Consider the following 18,345-nt stretch of genomic DNA (forward strand, 5'->3'; position numbering starts at 1 on the left):
CCATGAGTCTCGTGCAAAGTTAGAGAAACAAAAGCTTCACTCAAATTAGCATACACATCCTCAGCTGGTAAACAAGGAGAAATGTTAGCCAGCTTTCTCTCGAATTCCTTCTTGCCGACATTGTTCACATCAGCCATGAAGTAACCTTGATCAGCTTCAATATTTTTGACCACTCCATTTTCTCTCCAAATCACCAATCTCTGATGTGCTGAAGATGGTACAGCTCCGACACCATGGAGCCATTCTCTGCCGACTAGCAAATTGTAACTTGGCTTGGCATCTATTATCATAAACAGTATCGGCCTAGTTATTGAACCAACAGTGATGTTCACCATGATCACACCCATGGTGCTTTTTGTTTTGCCCCCGTAGTCAGACAAGACCACGTTGTTGGATCTAACATCAGTATCATACTTGCCAATCTTGCTCAGAATATGGCGTGGCATGATGTTAACAGTAGCGCCACAATCTACCAACACTTTGTTGATAGTCACACCTTCCACTTTAGCCCTAATCAACAAAGGTTTCAGATGACTCTTCATAGTCATTATGGGCCTCTCAAAAACTGCTTCTTGGCTCTCAGCACAACCATCATTCAGCACAAAGTAACATCTTGGCTCATGTAACGCCATTTCTTCAGCGTCGGCATCGTCTACCAAATCCTTCACCTCAATAACACAATTGTATTCTTCTGGTAGAATTGACACCACGTTGACTAAGATGTCCAAACTTGCTTCTGATTCTGAATTAAAGTCATCAGTAACCTCATCAGAACATTTTTCAGTTGGTCGACGGACATACTCCCTGATCCGTTCTTTTGATGCCGTGTCGACCTTCACAACAACTCTTTTCCAGAATTCTCCCCACTAGCCATGCCTTTTCCAGCTATTCCCCTAGCAGCCTCTCTTTCAGCCTGCTTGCGACGCTGAAAACGTCTCCATTGAGTTCTGGACATGGGGTTCTTCCCCCAAATAATTTTCAGAAACATGAGTCCTTTTCTCAGACTTGAACTCACGCCTGTAGTTAATTGCTAAACCTCCTCTGGCAGCAGCAACACCTTGTGGGGTTTCTTGTTTTCCCTGAGGCTTGATCCAGGTGCCTCTAGGAGCACTTGCCGATGGTACGAAGCTTCTAGGCCTCGCCTGAGCATTTTCCACAGCCTTCTTTGGGATTCTTTCATTCTGGCGCTCTCTGTTCAGCGCACTTCTTTTGCTTTTGCCCAATTGTAGCTTCTGGAAATTTTCAGCAGCAACTTTGTCGGTGACAACACCACATCTAGGGCATAAGCAGACTTGTGAACCCTTATTCTTGCAGCGATACAGGAAATCTACCAAATCTTCATCGGCCCTTGGATAGACTTCAGTTATGTCAACATTTGGGCTTTCACCAGTTTCCTCTAGCATGTCGGTCTCATCATATTCAGTGATCTCGACCATGTTGATCTCGACTGGCTCAACAAATAGAGCTTCCTCCTGGTGGAGAGGGTCAGCGTCGATCTTCATTCTGCGGCCAGCAAATTTCAGCCTGCCTTCTTGAATTGATTTCTGAACCAGATCCCTGAAAAGATAACAATTAGAGGTATTCTGTCTTTGTTCTAATGGTGGTATTTTAGTACCAGGTGGCACCACCATTTGACCATCTTTAACTAACAAATCAAAAATTTCCTCACACTTTGTCACATCAAATGTATAAGTTTTTGAAGGGAATTTTGGATTGTTTTTGACAGGATTTTTTCCTTGTGCAGGAAGTAATAATCGACACTCGTAAGCAGATCCTGGCTTTAACTCAGCCACGTCAATTTCTAATTCGGTCGATGAGGCATAGTCAGCCTCATAGATTGGATTTGTCGCATCATAATCGACGAAAGCTATTTTTTCCTTCTTAGCCTTACTGTGTCTAACCTTTTCTAACCTTAGCCGTTCGAGATGTCGAACTCTATCAGCCAATTGTGACATACTCTTCACAAAGGTTGGGTCTATTTTCTTACTAATAGAATAATCTAACCCCCCAGCAACCATTTGAACAAGTTCATGTTCTGGTACTTGCGTAAAGCACCTGGCCTTTAATGATCTAAATCTATTCAGATAATCGTCAATACTCTCAGCAAACCTTCTCTTAATGCTAGACAATTCTGCCAAACTGATTTTGGAGTGTCCTTCGTAAAACTGTTCATGGAACTTCTTTTCTAACTTGGCCCACGAATCAATCAAACTTGGGGCCAAAGAAGTGAACCATGTGAAGGCAGCCTTAGTCAGAGAGGAAGGAAAGTTTTTTACTCTCAAACACTCATTATGAGCCAAATCTCCTGACTCTGTTAAATATCTGGCAATATGTTTTATTGTCGACTCACCAGATTCTCCTCCAAACTTAGTGTATTTAGGCACTTTCATTCCTGTAGGTGCCTCGGTTTGGAGAATAAATTCAGCCAATGGGGAAGCATATAGTGGCCTTTGTAATGTGGCATTCATACCATTCCTAGCCACAATCCTTTCGACAATAGTTGTCAAATTATTTTCTACTGCTAAGTCTTCTTGTCGATGTTGATCGACAATTTGATCAACATCCTGATGTCGGTTAACCAACACCATCTGGTTACGTCCTGCTACTCCTGATTCAACGCCTTGATTTTGTTGGGGTCTAAGGATTTGTCCTTCATGGACTGTCTCATCTTCTGCTGCCCCTATCTCCACTTGAACAGGAATGGTTTGCCTGACCACTTGTGCTATCTGTCGAGTCGGTGCCCCCAGGAAGTTACACAAGTGTGTCAATTGATTAGCCACCTGCCTATTTGTTTCAGCAGATTCCTGTATCACAGGATTAAAAACTGTACCCATTTGATTAGTTAACATATTAACCAACTCATGATTACTATCATCCATTTGTTGCCTCAACACCGCTATTGAAGTGTTCGACAGCGGCATGGTTCTATTCTGAGTATTATTCCTATTCTGAGCATTGCCTCCTTGCGCTAATCCTTGTAAGGAGGGATTCGTATTTTGAGCGTTGTCTGAAAACAATGTTGCACTTGATGTCTACTGATATCCTGACATTAAGGAATACGGCATTCCATAAAGAGGATTTGTGGTGCCAAAGCGAGGCACATAAGGTCTGAGCGTCGTTATCGTTGATTCTGAACCTCCAGGTGGAGGTAAAGGAATTGATGCTCCAACCGCACCCGTAGTCGACATCGTTGAGGTTGCACTTGTCATCGGAGGCAAAGTTACAACCTATGAGATTACTGTTTCCGTAGTGGATAAAGTCCCTTGTGGCACTTCATCTGTATTGGAGTTTGACATTTTCACAGTTTCTTGTGGCCTACTGTATAGTTTGTCACTTCTAAGTTTCATGCAATTGCGTAACTACACTAGCACTAGTCCCACTGGGCATGCCATTTTGTTTACTGTGGAAATTGGTAAACAACCGCTGGTCCTCCCTAAGCCTTAAAACTAAGGGTTACTTGCAGGATCGACCAGTTGATCCTAAGACATGTGCTAGTGTAACAGGGTGACTTATTCAATTCGACGGACTATTAACTTTGTGAGAAACGACTTTTGACAAAGTATTGAACAAGCACAGGTTTTTTCCAAACGAAATGATGATGATGCTATAGACTATGGGTGACTCGTGACTGACAGCACTATAACATTCAAAAGACGTACACGACGAACACGCTTTTGGTGAATTCTATTATCGTAATAGAATTAGTGTCGACAGCGTAGACGACAACGTAAAATGATAACTCAAACGTAAATGAAATTAAAATAAAATGTTCAACGAAAACAATTGAAAAATAAGGAAGTTGCATTGAAGTAAATGTGGTGATTCACGTACATAGCACTCTTAAAAAACTCTTGCTTCCTCGTGCTGGGAATGTGAAGTGAACACCTCGAGTCCTCTGTGGGATCCACTATTTATAGTGAACTAAAGAAATTGCCTACAAGCAAAACTTCTAAAAAATAATAGACGTCGTGCCACACGATCTACAAACTGCTCCATATTCTAGCGTTTATTCTCCTTGTAACTGCTAGTCATTTTGAATTTCAAACTTATCCCGCTCAGGTATTTATATCGACACCATCTCCTATGTGTTTGACACAACCAATAATTTCTTAAGTCCCAATCTTCAGTTCAGTCGATAGAATGGATTTCGACCAAACATGATTCTTCTGTCGGTTTCATATTCTAGTAACTTGTGGTTTTCTCAGCTCTTGTTTATCTTGGGCTCAGCTTTCTTTCAAACCTCCCATTGGTGGGGTATAATGCTTAAATCCATAAGGCACTTTCATTGATTACGCATTCAACATGCCCTATCAATTTCTTGTGGTAACACCTGGATGACATCTCATTCTTCCTACATCTTCCCATAAGGAAAAAATTATTGGACCACTAAAGGGTCAGTTGAGAGGAAGTCGTCGAGATGATGGTCATCCATTTAAAGGTTGGCCCAACTAAGACGGCAAATGAGGTAGCTGACACCAGAGGTGCTCATGCTAGATTTAATTTTTTGGAAAAACTTTATAAAGAGCATATGCATTGGACTTAGAATGCTGAAGGTGATGGGATCTACAGGTGATGGGATCTACAGGTTAACTACCATAGAACTTATGCATTGAGGTGTTACCACTTGTTTTTTATTAACACTTCCATTTTTGTGAACAAAAGTGCAACCTAGTATCCATACATTATGATAATTGTATGACTTTTTCATAATTGATTAACATGTTTGAATTAATTAACGTATGCATTTTCTAAAATTTGTTGGGCTAAAATGACCTAAAATATGTTGGCCTAAAAAAATACCAAATTTAGAGAATAAAAACACCATAATTGAGTCCAGAGAGTATTTCGGAGATGCATATCCTATTACATCAAAATACCATACGGAGATGCAACTCCAGAGGTTTAGTTTTTTTCAAAATGGGGTGGATCTCAGGAAGACGCAAGTTGATGTGATTTTTGGTGGATCTGAAGATGTATCTCCGGAACATGAAGCACATTTTAGGGTTTCTCATGGGCTTCTCTTGTGACTTCAAAATCATGCAATATGTTAGGGCTTTGTTCATGTTTGATATGTGTCTATGATATCTGAGCGGTGCAATTGCCATAAATAAACACTCCTGCATAAACTAGTCAGGTAAGCACTGAACGGCAAAATTACAATTTCTTGCAATGTAATTTTGATGGGCTGTCACCTACTTCAATATGTTAAATGCCACAAGAACAGCAAGGGTGCAATCATTATTCCACTATTTGAAGATGGAAGAGGCCAGTTTATCATTACAAAGGTTCATCCTAAGCAATATTTTGCATGATGATAAACTAGAAAAACAAAAAAATTGTCAGTACCAGAAATAAGGATAAACAAAAAAATTGTCAGTACCAAAAAAATTATATATAATGTTTGTTTTAATGATGATTCATTGCAAACAAATGGTTGGCCACAAAGAAACTAGAGTTCTTTTGGAGCTAACATATGCTTGGTGTTTTCAACGTCAAACCAGAAATAAGCATTGTCTTTAGCAATTTGGACATCAGAATGTCTCCCAAACAAAATACTCTGCTTTGCAATGGCAATCTAAAGTAGCCATGGTGTCCTCCAAACCCGGTTTCCCAGTTTACTAGAGAGCTGTAAGCTACTGGTGCTAGTCTCTGTCAGTCTTTCCGGTTTCTAATATCTTAAACAACCTTTGAATGTATTCCATTTGAATCTGCACCGTTTCTTTTATGAACAACCATCTGTGTCCGCACCTTGGGTTGAACATTAAACACTGAACGCAAATGATGAACGGATGAATAAACAAAAAACAACTAGTATTTGTGGAAATAGAAGAGATGAAAAGGGGCTAACTTTAGGAGAAGTAGAGAACTCACTACATTAAATATTATAAAGAGAAGAGTACAAAAAAACATCAATATGGCCCTAATGTGATTGGGTTTGTTCATTTATATTACTAATGCACCGGAGATTAGGTGGTTTGGAAAGGATCATAAGGGTTAGGGAAATAAGGCAGTATGGTTTGAATCACTCCACTAACATATGAAACAACTAATTTCTGACATTTTTCATCAAAAAACATATCGAACACCAATGATCCAGTAAAAGATACTCTTTTTTTTAGAATTCATGATTTAACCAGCTAATGAAATACAAACCTTATTTGAAGAAAAAGAGAGAGAAGAAAATACAAAAGGTACTGGGGACGAACAAAATTTCTTACCAATTATAGATTTTTTTTTCTTCAGCTGGTTGGTGGCCATCTTTTGCAGATTCTGCAAATATACCAAAAGCTAGAAAGCCATTAAGTTACACTTTCTTCTAGGAACTTATAGTTTAATTGACCAGCTGATAAAAAGTATGACAGGAATAGGGGAGCCTATCTTTGTTCTGCAAGTTAGCGGACAATTGTGAGTAACAGATCAACAAATATAAAGAAGTGGCGTGTCTCTAATTTAACTATAATCACCAAGATTTATGGTATTGTTAACCATACTGAATTCATAAACTAAAAGAACACCACATTACTATGATTTTGAGAATTAGGGGAGTCAAACATGAATACTAATTACAAAAAAGATTGCTACTTTCTTCTTAACCCGAATGGGACTTACAAAAATATATGAATATAGATATTGTAGATTATAGTAAGCTGCTAATCTTTACAAAGTCTTCATTCTGAGTCATATGTGACAATGTTGCAGGTTGGTTTCTGTGTTCAATAAAGTGAAGTTAAATAGTGGCTATAGCAGCACCAAAGCGCTATTGCATAGCAAATTCGAACAAATCACTATTGTTCTATGATATGCTATTTAGTATAAAGTATTGTGAAATAGTGGCTAGCCAGGTTTAGCAGCACTATAACAATGTTGCATAGCAGACTTTGAACAAATGTCTAATTTCTGTGATCTGCAATTGACAAAACTTTCAATTCAATAAGGAATATGCTAACAGTGCCCTTCCCTAAGGGCACATGTTAAAGAATTTGATATAGAAATAATGTCTTAAAAGTCGTTTAAAAGTTCAAAAAAATTATTTTTATCAATGCAAAATTTTTACTTTTTGAATCCTTGACACCCAAAAATGGTATTAGTATGAAAACAAATTAAATTGTCAGTTAAAAAATATTCACCATATGAAAAAGTTGACTTCCAGATTACTGCTTCACCTCCAAACACACCAGCCTGAACATGTACAAAGGACATGAATTATTCCGAGGGAGACAAAATGTATGTACATCTTGTATCAAACGATCAACAAATCCCAAGGGATTTTATGCTACCAACCCAGTGAAGGCTTTAAGAATGGAAAATGTCTCACTATCCATCTCAACTTTGTCTTCATTAATCATTTTAAGGATATGTTGAGGTGGTTTTTTAGCAGAAAGGTGCATTCTAAGCAATACTTTGTACAATGATAAACTTCCAAGACCTAGATTATGAATATCTCTGATGTACTCGTTTGCATATTCAAAATTCCCACATTTCTCCAAATACTCAGCTATGGCTAATACAAGTCCTTGTGGTGGCCTCCAATGACAGTCTTTCAACATAGCCAAAGCTCTTTTCATGGCAATAATAGCCTCGTCCATCTTTTGCCTCTTGACATATCCTTCAATGAGAATCTCCCATGTCTTGTAGTTTGGATAACCACCCTTCTGCAATGTGTGAAGATGTAATGATTCAGCTTCTTCAATCGCTCCATTCCGCACATATGCACCTAAAAGAACATTAGAGACTCTGATATCATATTTCTGACAATTAGACTCCCATTCATTGAAGATTCTCTTTGCTTGTGCTATGTCCCCAAGCTTCACCAAGCATGTTAGTATGCAAATGTAGTTAGCACAATTGATTCTTCCACCAACTGCCTTACTGGCTTCCCACAACCGCAAGACTCCCTCCTTTTGCTTCAAAGAGGCATATAGTGTTATGATGAAGAAGTAACCAAGACGGTCACAGGTAGATAGTTTCTCTTCAGCATTTTTGAGAACTAGAATGGCTTTCTCAGATTGCCCTGCTTTCATATAAGCATTGGCTAAAGTAGCAAGACTGCTCCATCCCACCTCAACATTCTCATCATTTTGCATTGCTCTAAAAACTGTTTCCACTGCTGCAACCCCATATCCTTTTCCCTCATCACAAGCATTCATCCAAAGGTTGTAGGACAAAACATTGCAGGGTACTTTATTTCGTTTCATTTGCTGGATAACAAGGGGCACCTTCCGATACTCACATGTGGCAAGATATAGTTTCATCATCTCATTATAAGGGTGAGGGTTAACAACTAGCCCCATTTCATAGAGCTTCTCCATGAAAGTCTCAGCTTTACTGATTTCCCTATCTCTTACATAGCCACGTAGAAGTGGAAGATACGCAGCTTTCTTTCCAGCTGAGTCACGTATACTCATAAAATATTCTTCAGCTTCCATTAGGCCATAATTTTTAATGATTAACTCCACTTTCATTGCATGATCAGCTGGATTTGGACGGAATTGTTTTTGGTTTTCCATCCACTTCAACACCTGTAAGAACGAATAATTAACCACGAATCACATTGCAATAACATGCTCCTTAGAGATTAAAAGAACCAATGATCAGTTACAGTATGCTGTGCAAAATCTATAAGCAGTCAATCTTGGAAAGTAGTCTAGAGCAGTTGGCTACCACAATGCCATTCCATTCTATTCATACCAACAATCCAAACATAAACCCTAAGTGGTAAAACTCACAATTTGAATTGATTAACAACTTTAGATATGTGAAGCTTACAAGTTGCATGAATATAACAAACAGGTATAGAAAAATCGAACCTCTAAAGCGTGGTTATAGCGTTTGGATTTTATTAGGGTTCTGGAGATGCATCTGAGTTCCGATGGTGAAAGCTTGTTACCTTGGTCAATCCAATTTTGAAGCAACAGCAATGGACTCCGACTTGAAGGTTTGAATCCAGCAATTAGGCTCTTCAGGTTCTGTTTCTCTGAAAATGCAGAAGCACGAGATTCTGCTTGGATCCAAAGATTTCGTGCGCTCAAAACAAAGCTGATGCTGCTGCGAAATGGTTCATTGTGAGAAGACGAAAAGAGAAGAAGGGTTTGAAGTAAGAGTTAGGGTGTCATACCGTCGTATTCCGGCGTTGAGAGCGTGATTCGCCATCTGAAGCTACGGCGTCGCCGATCAAGGTCTACACGGTAGATTCACTGTGTTAAATGGCACATAAATTTGCCGCTAAATCTAAATAGATAAAACAATGATATTCCGTAATTTTATTGCGAAACTTTGCACATAACGTTCATTTAAGATTTTTTTTTTAAAACAACCAACAAATTCAAATTAAATTCAAAAATAATAGGTATTTCAAAAAAATTAGCAAACTAAAGGACTAGCCACTCGCGCATGCACATTTGTGCATTTGGATTTGTGAACAGAAGCGTCATTAGGGTTAACACATGTTGTATGTAATGTTACTGCATGTGACGCATACATCCATCCAATAGAAATATGCGTCACAAGCAGTTTATATTTTTTTATTTTAAATTATTTTAACAATAAAGAAAGATGAAATAAAATAGAAAATAAAACTAATTTATAATATTATTTTATAAAATTCAATTAAATAACGATTGAATAGAAAATCAATGATTTGTTCGATCGTAACGAACTACGGTTCCACATCTTGACGCATTTGCTTGTCTTCGAGGTCTCCCACAATTTCTCTAAGGTGTTTAGGATCTTCTAGTATTGGCCTAAGGCAAAGGTGCTTGGTGGGAGGGTCCTGATATATTTCAAATATTTTAAATCATTTCTCCCCAGGAGTCGGGGATTGCGTAGTCGAGGTTCGGTGTCCATGTTCTTGTAGTTGGATCGGGGTGGATGGGTTACGTGTGGACGGACTGGTTGATTGAATTGGGGCATTGAATCGTTTTGGAAACGAAGCAATGATTCTTGTGGTGTAAGAAAGTCATATGGTAGTTGGGTGCTTTGACGATGTGATGTTTGGGTGTACATTAGTGGGGGGCTATGATGGGATCAGATAAAATCGTATGAATTGTCGGGGCTATATGGTTGTTGGCGGTATGGGTTGTGCTCTTGGTTTTGTGTTTGGATGTGTGACATGAATTGGTTGTGGTGTTGGGTGGTTGGTGGTTGGGTGTATCTGGTATGGTGACTTTGTGAGATTGGTCCTTGGGTTTGGGTGGGTTGACATTGTTGTTGGGTTTGGTAATGGTGTAGGGTTGGTTGTTGGGTGGGGGTTTGTTGTTGGGCGTGTGATGACGAAGCTCGTTGGCGTGGGTCGATCAAATACATCAGCTCATACACAAACGGTGTCGTTGTAACCGACATATACCAATTTATATAATTTTGAGTTGGTCTAGCAACATGTATGATAGGATCGGCTAAGATGTGTCGATGTTGATTCCTCCATTAACGACACATTTCTTTAGCGAAGTCTTTCCAATCGGAATAACCCCATTAGGCATCGACTTTTAATTGATGACAGTATCCCAAACACGTTGGAGGGTCTGGAATTTATTGTTGCATGTCGAACTGCAGTTTGACACAGTCACTCTGGTGCATTTCCACATTAGTGAACTTGATTATTGGTGTTTTTGCTGTCCAAACTACAACATCATCAGGGTTAACCTGATGGTTGAGAGCCAAATACGACATCTAGACAAACTATATAAGAAAAATACATGATTAGAAGATTTGTAATTTGGTAATATTAAAACCAAATTTATAGTTGTTTAGTTGTAATACATCGTCTGGTCCAATGTGGTCTAAAAGATTGTGATAGATTATTATAGTGTGTTTGGAACATCTGTTGTAGTTCATCCCCATAACAGACCACCTAAACCAAAAAGATAGAAAATGAATTATCTACAGTCAGTTGTTGTATGAAGTAATCAATTCGAAGAAATAAAATAAAATACACTTCATTTGTTGTGAAAGGGAATTTGAATGGTTTCTCATTGACCGGGGCGAGTGACAGCATTCTCGGCCAACCTCATGCTTGTAGCATAAAGACGTAAAAAAAATGAACAAATATCCTTGTGTGCATTTTTACACAAAGAACTATATAGATGAGCCAAAACATATGAACCCCAACTATATGTTCATATTTTATTTACATTCTTAACAACGACAAATACATAATATTTGTCGTATTACCAGTAGTTTCACGAAATAAAAAATTACCAAATAGTATATTAATATAACACTGAGCTTTAAGTATTTTTTCATACTTAGTCGAATCTTCAGTTATGTTAAGCTTGAATAGTATTGTTTAAGATATTTTGGATTAATACCTTAACCCCTAGTTGTGTCTTCACATAAAGGGGCATCCGACAATTCTTCGCATATTACATTATCTTAGTTAACTCTACCATTAACAGCCTTACCTTCAATAGGTATATCCAATAACATGTGCACGTCCTCTAATGTGATGGTGAAATGTGTGTGTCTCGGGTCTCCATATTTTTACCAAAGCAAGGATAAATTTGTAATCAACAGAGTATAGGACTATGTTGAGTAAATGACCAAAACTGTCTGCTCAAAATATGGTTCTATCGATGGGTTGTGTACTATATATTCATGTATACGACATCGAAATCTCTTTGGATCCTAACAAAAGAGAATTAAGAAAAATAAGTAAAGAAAATAAATAAATAAAAGTATTGGCGGGAAATTTTGTAATAGATTCAAAATAGTAACTTATAAACTTCGCAATATTATTAATAGTTCCTTGATCATGCGTCAATACCCTATGGCACATGGGTTGCTTTTTGTCAATTCCATTTGATCCCTATTTAAGTGCATGCTACATCGTTTTAGACCCAACTCACACTCTATTATCACAACCATAACACTAAAATACATTGTACTTCACAAAAATGGCTCCTTCACCATAATACATGATCAATGCTCACATCAATGGTGAGATATTTGAATGTGACATTTCCAATTTTAATTTTTGTAATATCGAAGTTACTCGGTTTCCAATAAATAGAAGATCAAATTTTTTATATTTGAAAGAGAGAACAGAAAAGAAGTTGTAGTGTAGTCCGATGGCATAAATCATCGACAAAATCCACTTTTTTTTTCCGACAACCAAGTCAAGTTTTATTAGCTAAAGATCTGAGATGATGAAGATGTTCAAAATATGTTTCTCAACCATGAACATTTTGGGTTCAACAATGTTGATTTATATATTTTACAACAACAAAATCAGTTGTCTCTGATCGTTGATATGTCACAAGTATTTTGCGAAACTGACGATGAAGAACAAGATGAAGTCGATGTTGTTGACGAGGAAGAAGAAAAATAAGAGATATTGGTTGATTAAATGGTGAACGATGACACTGTCTATAACACCCTAATTCCCCAATGTATAATTATAATTAAATCGAAGATTTTTCACAACATTTTCACATAGAATGTTACACCTCTTAAAACACACACACACCTGCTTATCATGTAACACTTAAATTAAATAAACATACAACATAATATTTTAATGCACACAATTGTACTTAGGATGTTTACATAACATCAATTCATTTGATCTATACTTGGGATGTTTACACGACATCCAACTCATCTGATATCATGACAGGAGAATCATAAATAACACACACACCAATTAAATCCCATAATAAAACTTCATATTATAATTAAAATCATTGACTCGTAAGTCTTCTCCAAATGCTCATCACACCAAAACATAAAAATACGAGAGCATACATTGTCTCTCATAAAATCTCAACATAAAACAAAGAAAATCGCTCATCAATGTTACATATCAAAGCATAACCAAAACTAAAATAATGAAACTAAAGGAAATAGCTATAAGAGATAGCTTTCACTCACAACAACATCTCTACTATTGAGTATCTGCATGATGTCCATGTAAAGGCAACATTTAAACGTAAGGGGTGAGAAATCACTAACAATAATAACAGGCATATACTACAAGGTAGGATAATAACACATCATCCTCTACATAATTTTATTCACAATATATCTCATCATAATCTCACACCCAAACTCATCAATCAATCACAACTAAAAAATTATGTATATAACTCATTATGCAGTGCAACTCGACTATACAACTATATGCATATGCATGTGGTACCAACTCAATATTCGGTTCTCTCTGGAACCGAGTCCTCTCTTTTGAACTCATGATCCCCCTCTTCTGAGCTCCAAATCCCCTATTCTGAGCTTGGGACAAGCCACTAGTCTCATCTTCTAAACTGGCAAACATGCCTCTTGATACAACTCCTATGATGCATGATCATATCATCAAATCAATGAGTTAAGACCCTTCTTCTGATCACAACATAATGCATTGACAACTCTAGCAATCCCCTATATGGATTACATCACGCCAAAATCATAAAATGCACATTATCAATCAACAGTGCAACACAGGCATGCTAATAATTCATCTCAACAGAATTATATTTCAAACAACATATCAATTTAATCAACTCGTTGTACAAATATAAGGATCACAATAATTAATCATACAATATTCCATAAACAACACCAAAACATCAACAACATACAACAACTTAGTCCCCCTTTCGAACTATCACCACCAATACAATAATTATGCATATTCACATACAAGCATCACACAACTCAAATATTTATACACCATATACAACCAAATTTATGCATACAAAACATCATCTTTCGTTAATCACATAACAACATCAAATATCATTATCGATTTAATTATAACAATTAAACATTTTTTCTTAATCAATTATTAACATTCAACAACCCAATGTAATCATGCAATTAATTAATTTAAGTCACCAAAAATATGCCCAACATCAGTTAACATGAATTGCACGACAACACAACACATAAAACCCAACTCAGCAGCTAGAAACATAGTCGCTGACATTACACCTTAAGTATAAAAATATATTCACGACACTAAGTGCATATTCAACCTCTTAATGCATCACCATGAGATAGTACTATTCCAATGCTTCGAACCGTGTCCCAAACGGAGTCATGGATCTCAAGTTATGACATTTTTTGTTAGGCATACGGAAGTCATGAGGGTTGACGAATGTCGCCCATAACTGGTTTTTTCTCACGGTCAGTTCGTCACTAAGTCCGAGAATCCGTAGGTAAATACCCAAAATTTACTTTTCTATGTTTTCCACCATAGAAGCCCTTCCAGACCTCATATTTCGATTTCGTAAAAAACTCTTATCTCATAATTTAATGTACTATAACTATATAATGATTAAAACAACAATTTAACACATATACTTCTCAATTTCTCGAAAATATGTAAACCGCAAAACTTCCAACCTTCGACAGTGATGGAAAATATTAACAATTTCAAAATAGTAATCACATACCAAACTATACACAAAAATACACACCAATGCCTTATTGTAGGTTAAAGACTCCCTTACCCTACCCCTCACGCATAAGCCCTGGTGAAAATTATTCTCCTCCCTTACCTTGAAATTACAGCAAGCAAACTCTTCTCCAATGGTTTTTCTCTTCTCTTCTAGCTCTAAGGTTCTCCTCTTGCCTCTTTCTCAAGTTCCCTAAGAATTTGATGAAACCTAACTCTCTATCACCTTTTAGAATATATACTTAGGGTTTTCTACACAATTCTTTTTAATTACCTCATTAGTCTTCAACGCTTTTAATTCATACTATTACCCCAAACCACATTACTCTATTTTTCTAATTTAATTATTAAACTCATATTAATAATACATTTAATTTTCCACTCAATCTCCTATTTATAAATAAAATTTAATTCTCCATTTAGGAATTTATTTTACCTCCCCCTAACTTATTCTCCTAAATATTCTCATTGCCCCTTATTTCTCTACTAACTCCTATTTTCACTATTATATAATTAATTAAATAATTTCTAATATAAAATCATAAATTTCTATTTTTATTTATTTCTAATATTAATTAAAAATACTAATATTCTAGTTATTTTTTAATTATTCTACAAAAATCATATATTCTCACCACACCCTACCATTACCATTACACCCCAACAAAATATATAATCACCAAATTTCTTTTAAAGACACACCAAACACCAAATAATTAAATAAAAATCTAAATAATTCAATTTAATTAATTAATTGAATTTTGGGGTATTACACTGTCGACCATGAGCAAGAGTCATTACCTTCTGGTCATGTGTATTGTTCGCCTTAACACATGACAAACTTGAACTTGGGTACAGATGAACCATTGTCAAATATATTTTCTAATCTGTATATGCAAACAGAAGGATCATTAAAAGAGGGAGACAAATTTCACGCAAAAGAAGGTTGTGTCAGAGCTATCAAAAAGCATCACATAGAAATATCATCTGATTGTATGATCGATCAAACTAATGTGACGAGGTACAAGATCTCGGGTCGTAATGAGCATTTCCTGTTCCGGATGACAACATCTTACTGGAAGAGGAGTGATTCTTGGGAGATAGGTTATATGGGTCCATCTCACACTTGCATAATCACCAATCTGATGTAGGATAATCGCAAACTCAGCTCTCAGTTAATATGCGATGAAATTTCGTCTGTCATTGACGATAATCCATCATTGAAGGTGAGTATGATAATCTTGCATATTGTTACATGATACAATTATACTCCCTCGTACATGAAGGCATGGATAGCTAGGACTAAGATGGTTGAAAGAGTTTTCAGAAATTGGGAGGAGTCGTACAAAGAACTTCCAAAATACTTGGTGGTTGTTAAGCACTATACACCGAGGACTGTTGTCATTTTGGAAACTTTGTTGGCATATACCCTAGACGGGACTTGTGTCAGTAGAAATAACATATCCCACTGACTCTTCTAGGCGTATGAACCATGCATAAAAGGTTTTGCTTTTTGTGAACCTATTATACAAATTGATGGAACATGGATGTACGAGAAATATAAGGGAACGCTATTCATAGCAGTGACACAAGATGGCAAGATTAACATTTTTCCGATCGCCTTCGCTCTGGTTGAAGGGGAGACTGCTGGTGGATGGAGTTTATTCCTAAAAAATATATGATTACATGTTGCTCATCAACCTAACTTATGCTTGATTTAAAACAAATATCCATCAATTGAGAGTACCTATAAAAACATTGGTAACGGTTGGCAGGATCCTCCTCTAATGCATGTCTACTGCATTAGACATATCACTCAAAATTTCATGCGAGAGATCAAAGACAAGACGCTGCTGAAGAAGGTTGCGAACATATGGTATGCATTAACAGAAACTTCCTTCAAACACTACCGCGAAGACATCAGGTTGACAAATGCAGTAAGGTGGATTGACAATACTCCATTGGAGGAATGAACCAGGGCATACGACAATGGTCAACGATGGGGCCGCATGATAATAAATCTTGTGGAATCAACGAAATTTGTCTTCAAAGGCATATGAAACCTACCGATAACCGCTTTGGTGAGAGCAATCTATCTTAGGTTATGGACATTGTTTGAGATTAGACATTCAAAATGGAGTTTAGTGTTACAGTTGGGGAATCTGTTCAGTGATGCTTTAGTGAAATTCATTAAGGAGGAAGCTGCCAAAGTTAACACACATATGGTCACAGTGTTTGACCGTCATAAATGTTGGTTCAATGTATATGAGATAATGTATCATAATGAAGGGAGACCGAGGGGATACTATCGAGTGGAACTAGATAGAGGTTGGTGCAACTGCGGAAAGTTCCAAACCTTTCGTATGCCTTGCTCCTATGTCATAGTGGCATGTTCAAAGGCTCAACAGGACCCTTATAACCTACTATCCGCCGTTTACAAAGTCATAAACCTATGCAATGTTTACAATAACAGCTTTCCGGTGGTAGTAAAGGAGGATTATTGGCTTGCATTTCAATGAGAGATAGTTTGTCATAATGAAAAAATGCAAAGAAAGAAAAAGGGTCGACCTAACAGCACGTGTATTCAAACTGAAATAGATACGACAAACAAATTTGAGAGAATATGTAGTTCATGTTGTCAGCCCAGACACAATCGTGCTAACTGTCCCAATGTTGGACCAAGCACAATAACATAATTTTATATATGACCATTTTACTTTATATTGAAAACAACGTTCATTTCATAAATATCATAAAATTTTGTTACAACAATTTAAACAACAACTAAACAATAATTTAAATAATAGTTAAACAACAAGACAAACAAATACAAGGACTAAAAACATAACTATGCGATTACAACCATCAGGACAATTTCCTCAGAATTGTGCATCATAACGCGAACATCTCTGTCAATTTTAACATTGTGCATAAAAAAAATTCTCCATTGTCGTTGAACACGGTAACAAGCCTTTGAATTCTTCTGATCTTTTCATCCTCTGCAATGTCTCCATTTAACCAACAGATCAAGTCGCTAGTAAGATGCAACGTCTTTGTATTCCAGAGTTGGATCTTCATCCAAGGTTTTACTGCGGAATAAATTAAATCGGTATTTATCTTGTGAATATAAGAACACATATATGAAGACATTTTGAAGAAAAGTGGAAGGAGATAGTTAGAAGATGTGCGAAAATGATGGGAGGGGATGCAATATTTATAAAATTCACAAACAAAATAGTAGTCACTGCTTGTGGCACATGCTCCTATTGGATACATACATGTGCCACTTGCAGTGGCATCACATGCAAGCATATGTCAACTTTAGTGGCGCCTATGTTCAGAAATGCAGTGCATACACCACCTGTAATGGCTACTCATTTTTTTGTTGGTCTAAAACATGGTTAGCTTGGTAAGTTTTTTGAAATACTGGTTATTTTTGTATTTAATTTAAAGTTATTGGTTATTTCAAAAAAGATCTTCATTTAATGTCTTCTTTAAGAATAGTTGCACTTCATTCGGTCACATTTTTACTATATTTATGTTTGTACAATAATGAAGAAGTATATATTATTAGTCATAAGAATTATTTTTACTTATAAAAAGAAGTGGATAAAGATTTGATTTTATAAAATTATTTTGGCTTAATGCATCATTTGGCCTATTAACTTAATTTCAGGTTTCAAGTTAGTCCCTTATTGAATAAACGTTCGTTTTAAGTCTCTTAAGTGTACTTTTGTTAACCAGTTTGATCCTGTTTGTTAAATTTTGTGAAACATCAGGACAATGCTCTTTAAATTTATGTTATTAATAAGACTGAGAAGGTTGAAGAAATAGCTCCTAAGGTTAGTCTCTATTCACATCCTTTCACTTTTTATTTTTACATTTAATATTTTAACCTTTCCTTTAGTCTAATCTAGATACATTGTTTGTGTTTGTAGATTATGGTAGCTGCTATAGAT

General features: G+C 36.5%; 1 protein-coding gene across 9 annotated transcripts; it reads right to left on the bottom strand.

Moving 5' to 3' along the window:
- Positions 1–5,223: 5,223 nt before the first annotated feature.
- Positions 5,224–9,414, bottom strand: LOC127088303 (pentatricopeptide repeat-containing protein At5g27460). Of its 9 annotated transcripts, XM_051029236.1 has the most exons (6): positions 9,116–9,414; positions 8,808–9,045; positions 7,128–8,519; positions 6,610–6,707; positions 6,219–6,385; positions 5,224–5,768 (listed from the first exon to the last, which is right to left on the bottom strand). In XM_051029236.1, the coding sequence occupies exons 1-3, from the start codon at positions 9,148–9,150 to the stop codon at positions 7,269–7,271; spliced, it is 1,524 nt and encodes a 507-aa protein (XP_050885193.1). In that variant the 5' UTR covers positions 9,151–9,414; the 3' UTR covers positions 5,224–5,768; positions 6,219–6,385; positions 6,610–6,707; positions 7,128–7,268. The 9 variants fall into 9 exon arrangements, with proteins under 9 accessions (XP_050885193.1, XP_050885189.1, XP_050885192.1 ...); XM_051029232.1 differs by lacking the exon at positions 6,610–6,707; XM_051029235.1 differs by having other exon boundaries at positions 6,219–6,707.
- Positions 9,415–18,345: the final 8,931 nt, after the last annotated feature.

This window comes from Lathyrus oleraceus, chromosome 5 (assembly GCF_024323335.1).
Source record: "Lathyrus oleraceus cultivar Zhongwan6 chromosome 5, CAAS_Psat_ZW6_1.0, whole genome shotgun sequence".
NCBI lineage: Eukaryota > Viridiplantae > Streptophyta > Magnoliopsida > Fabales > Fabaceae > Lathyrus > Lathyrus oleraceus.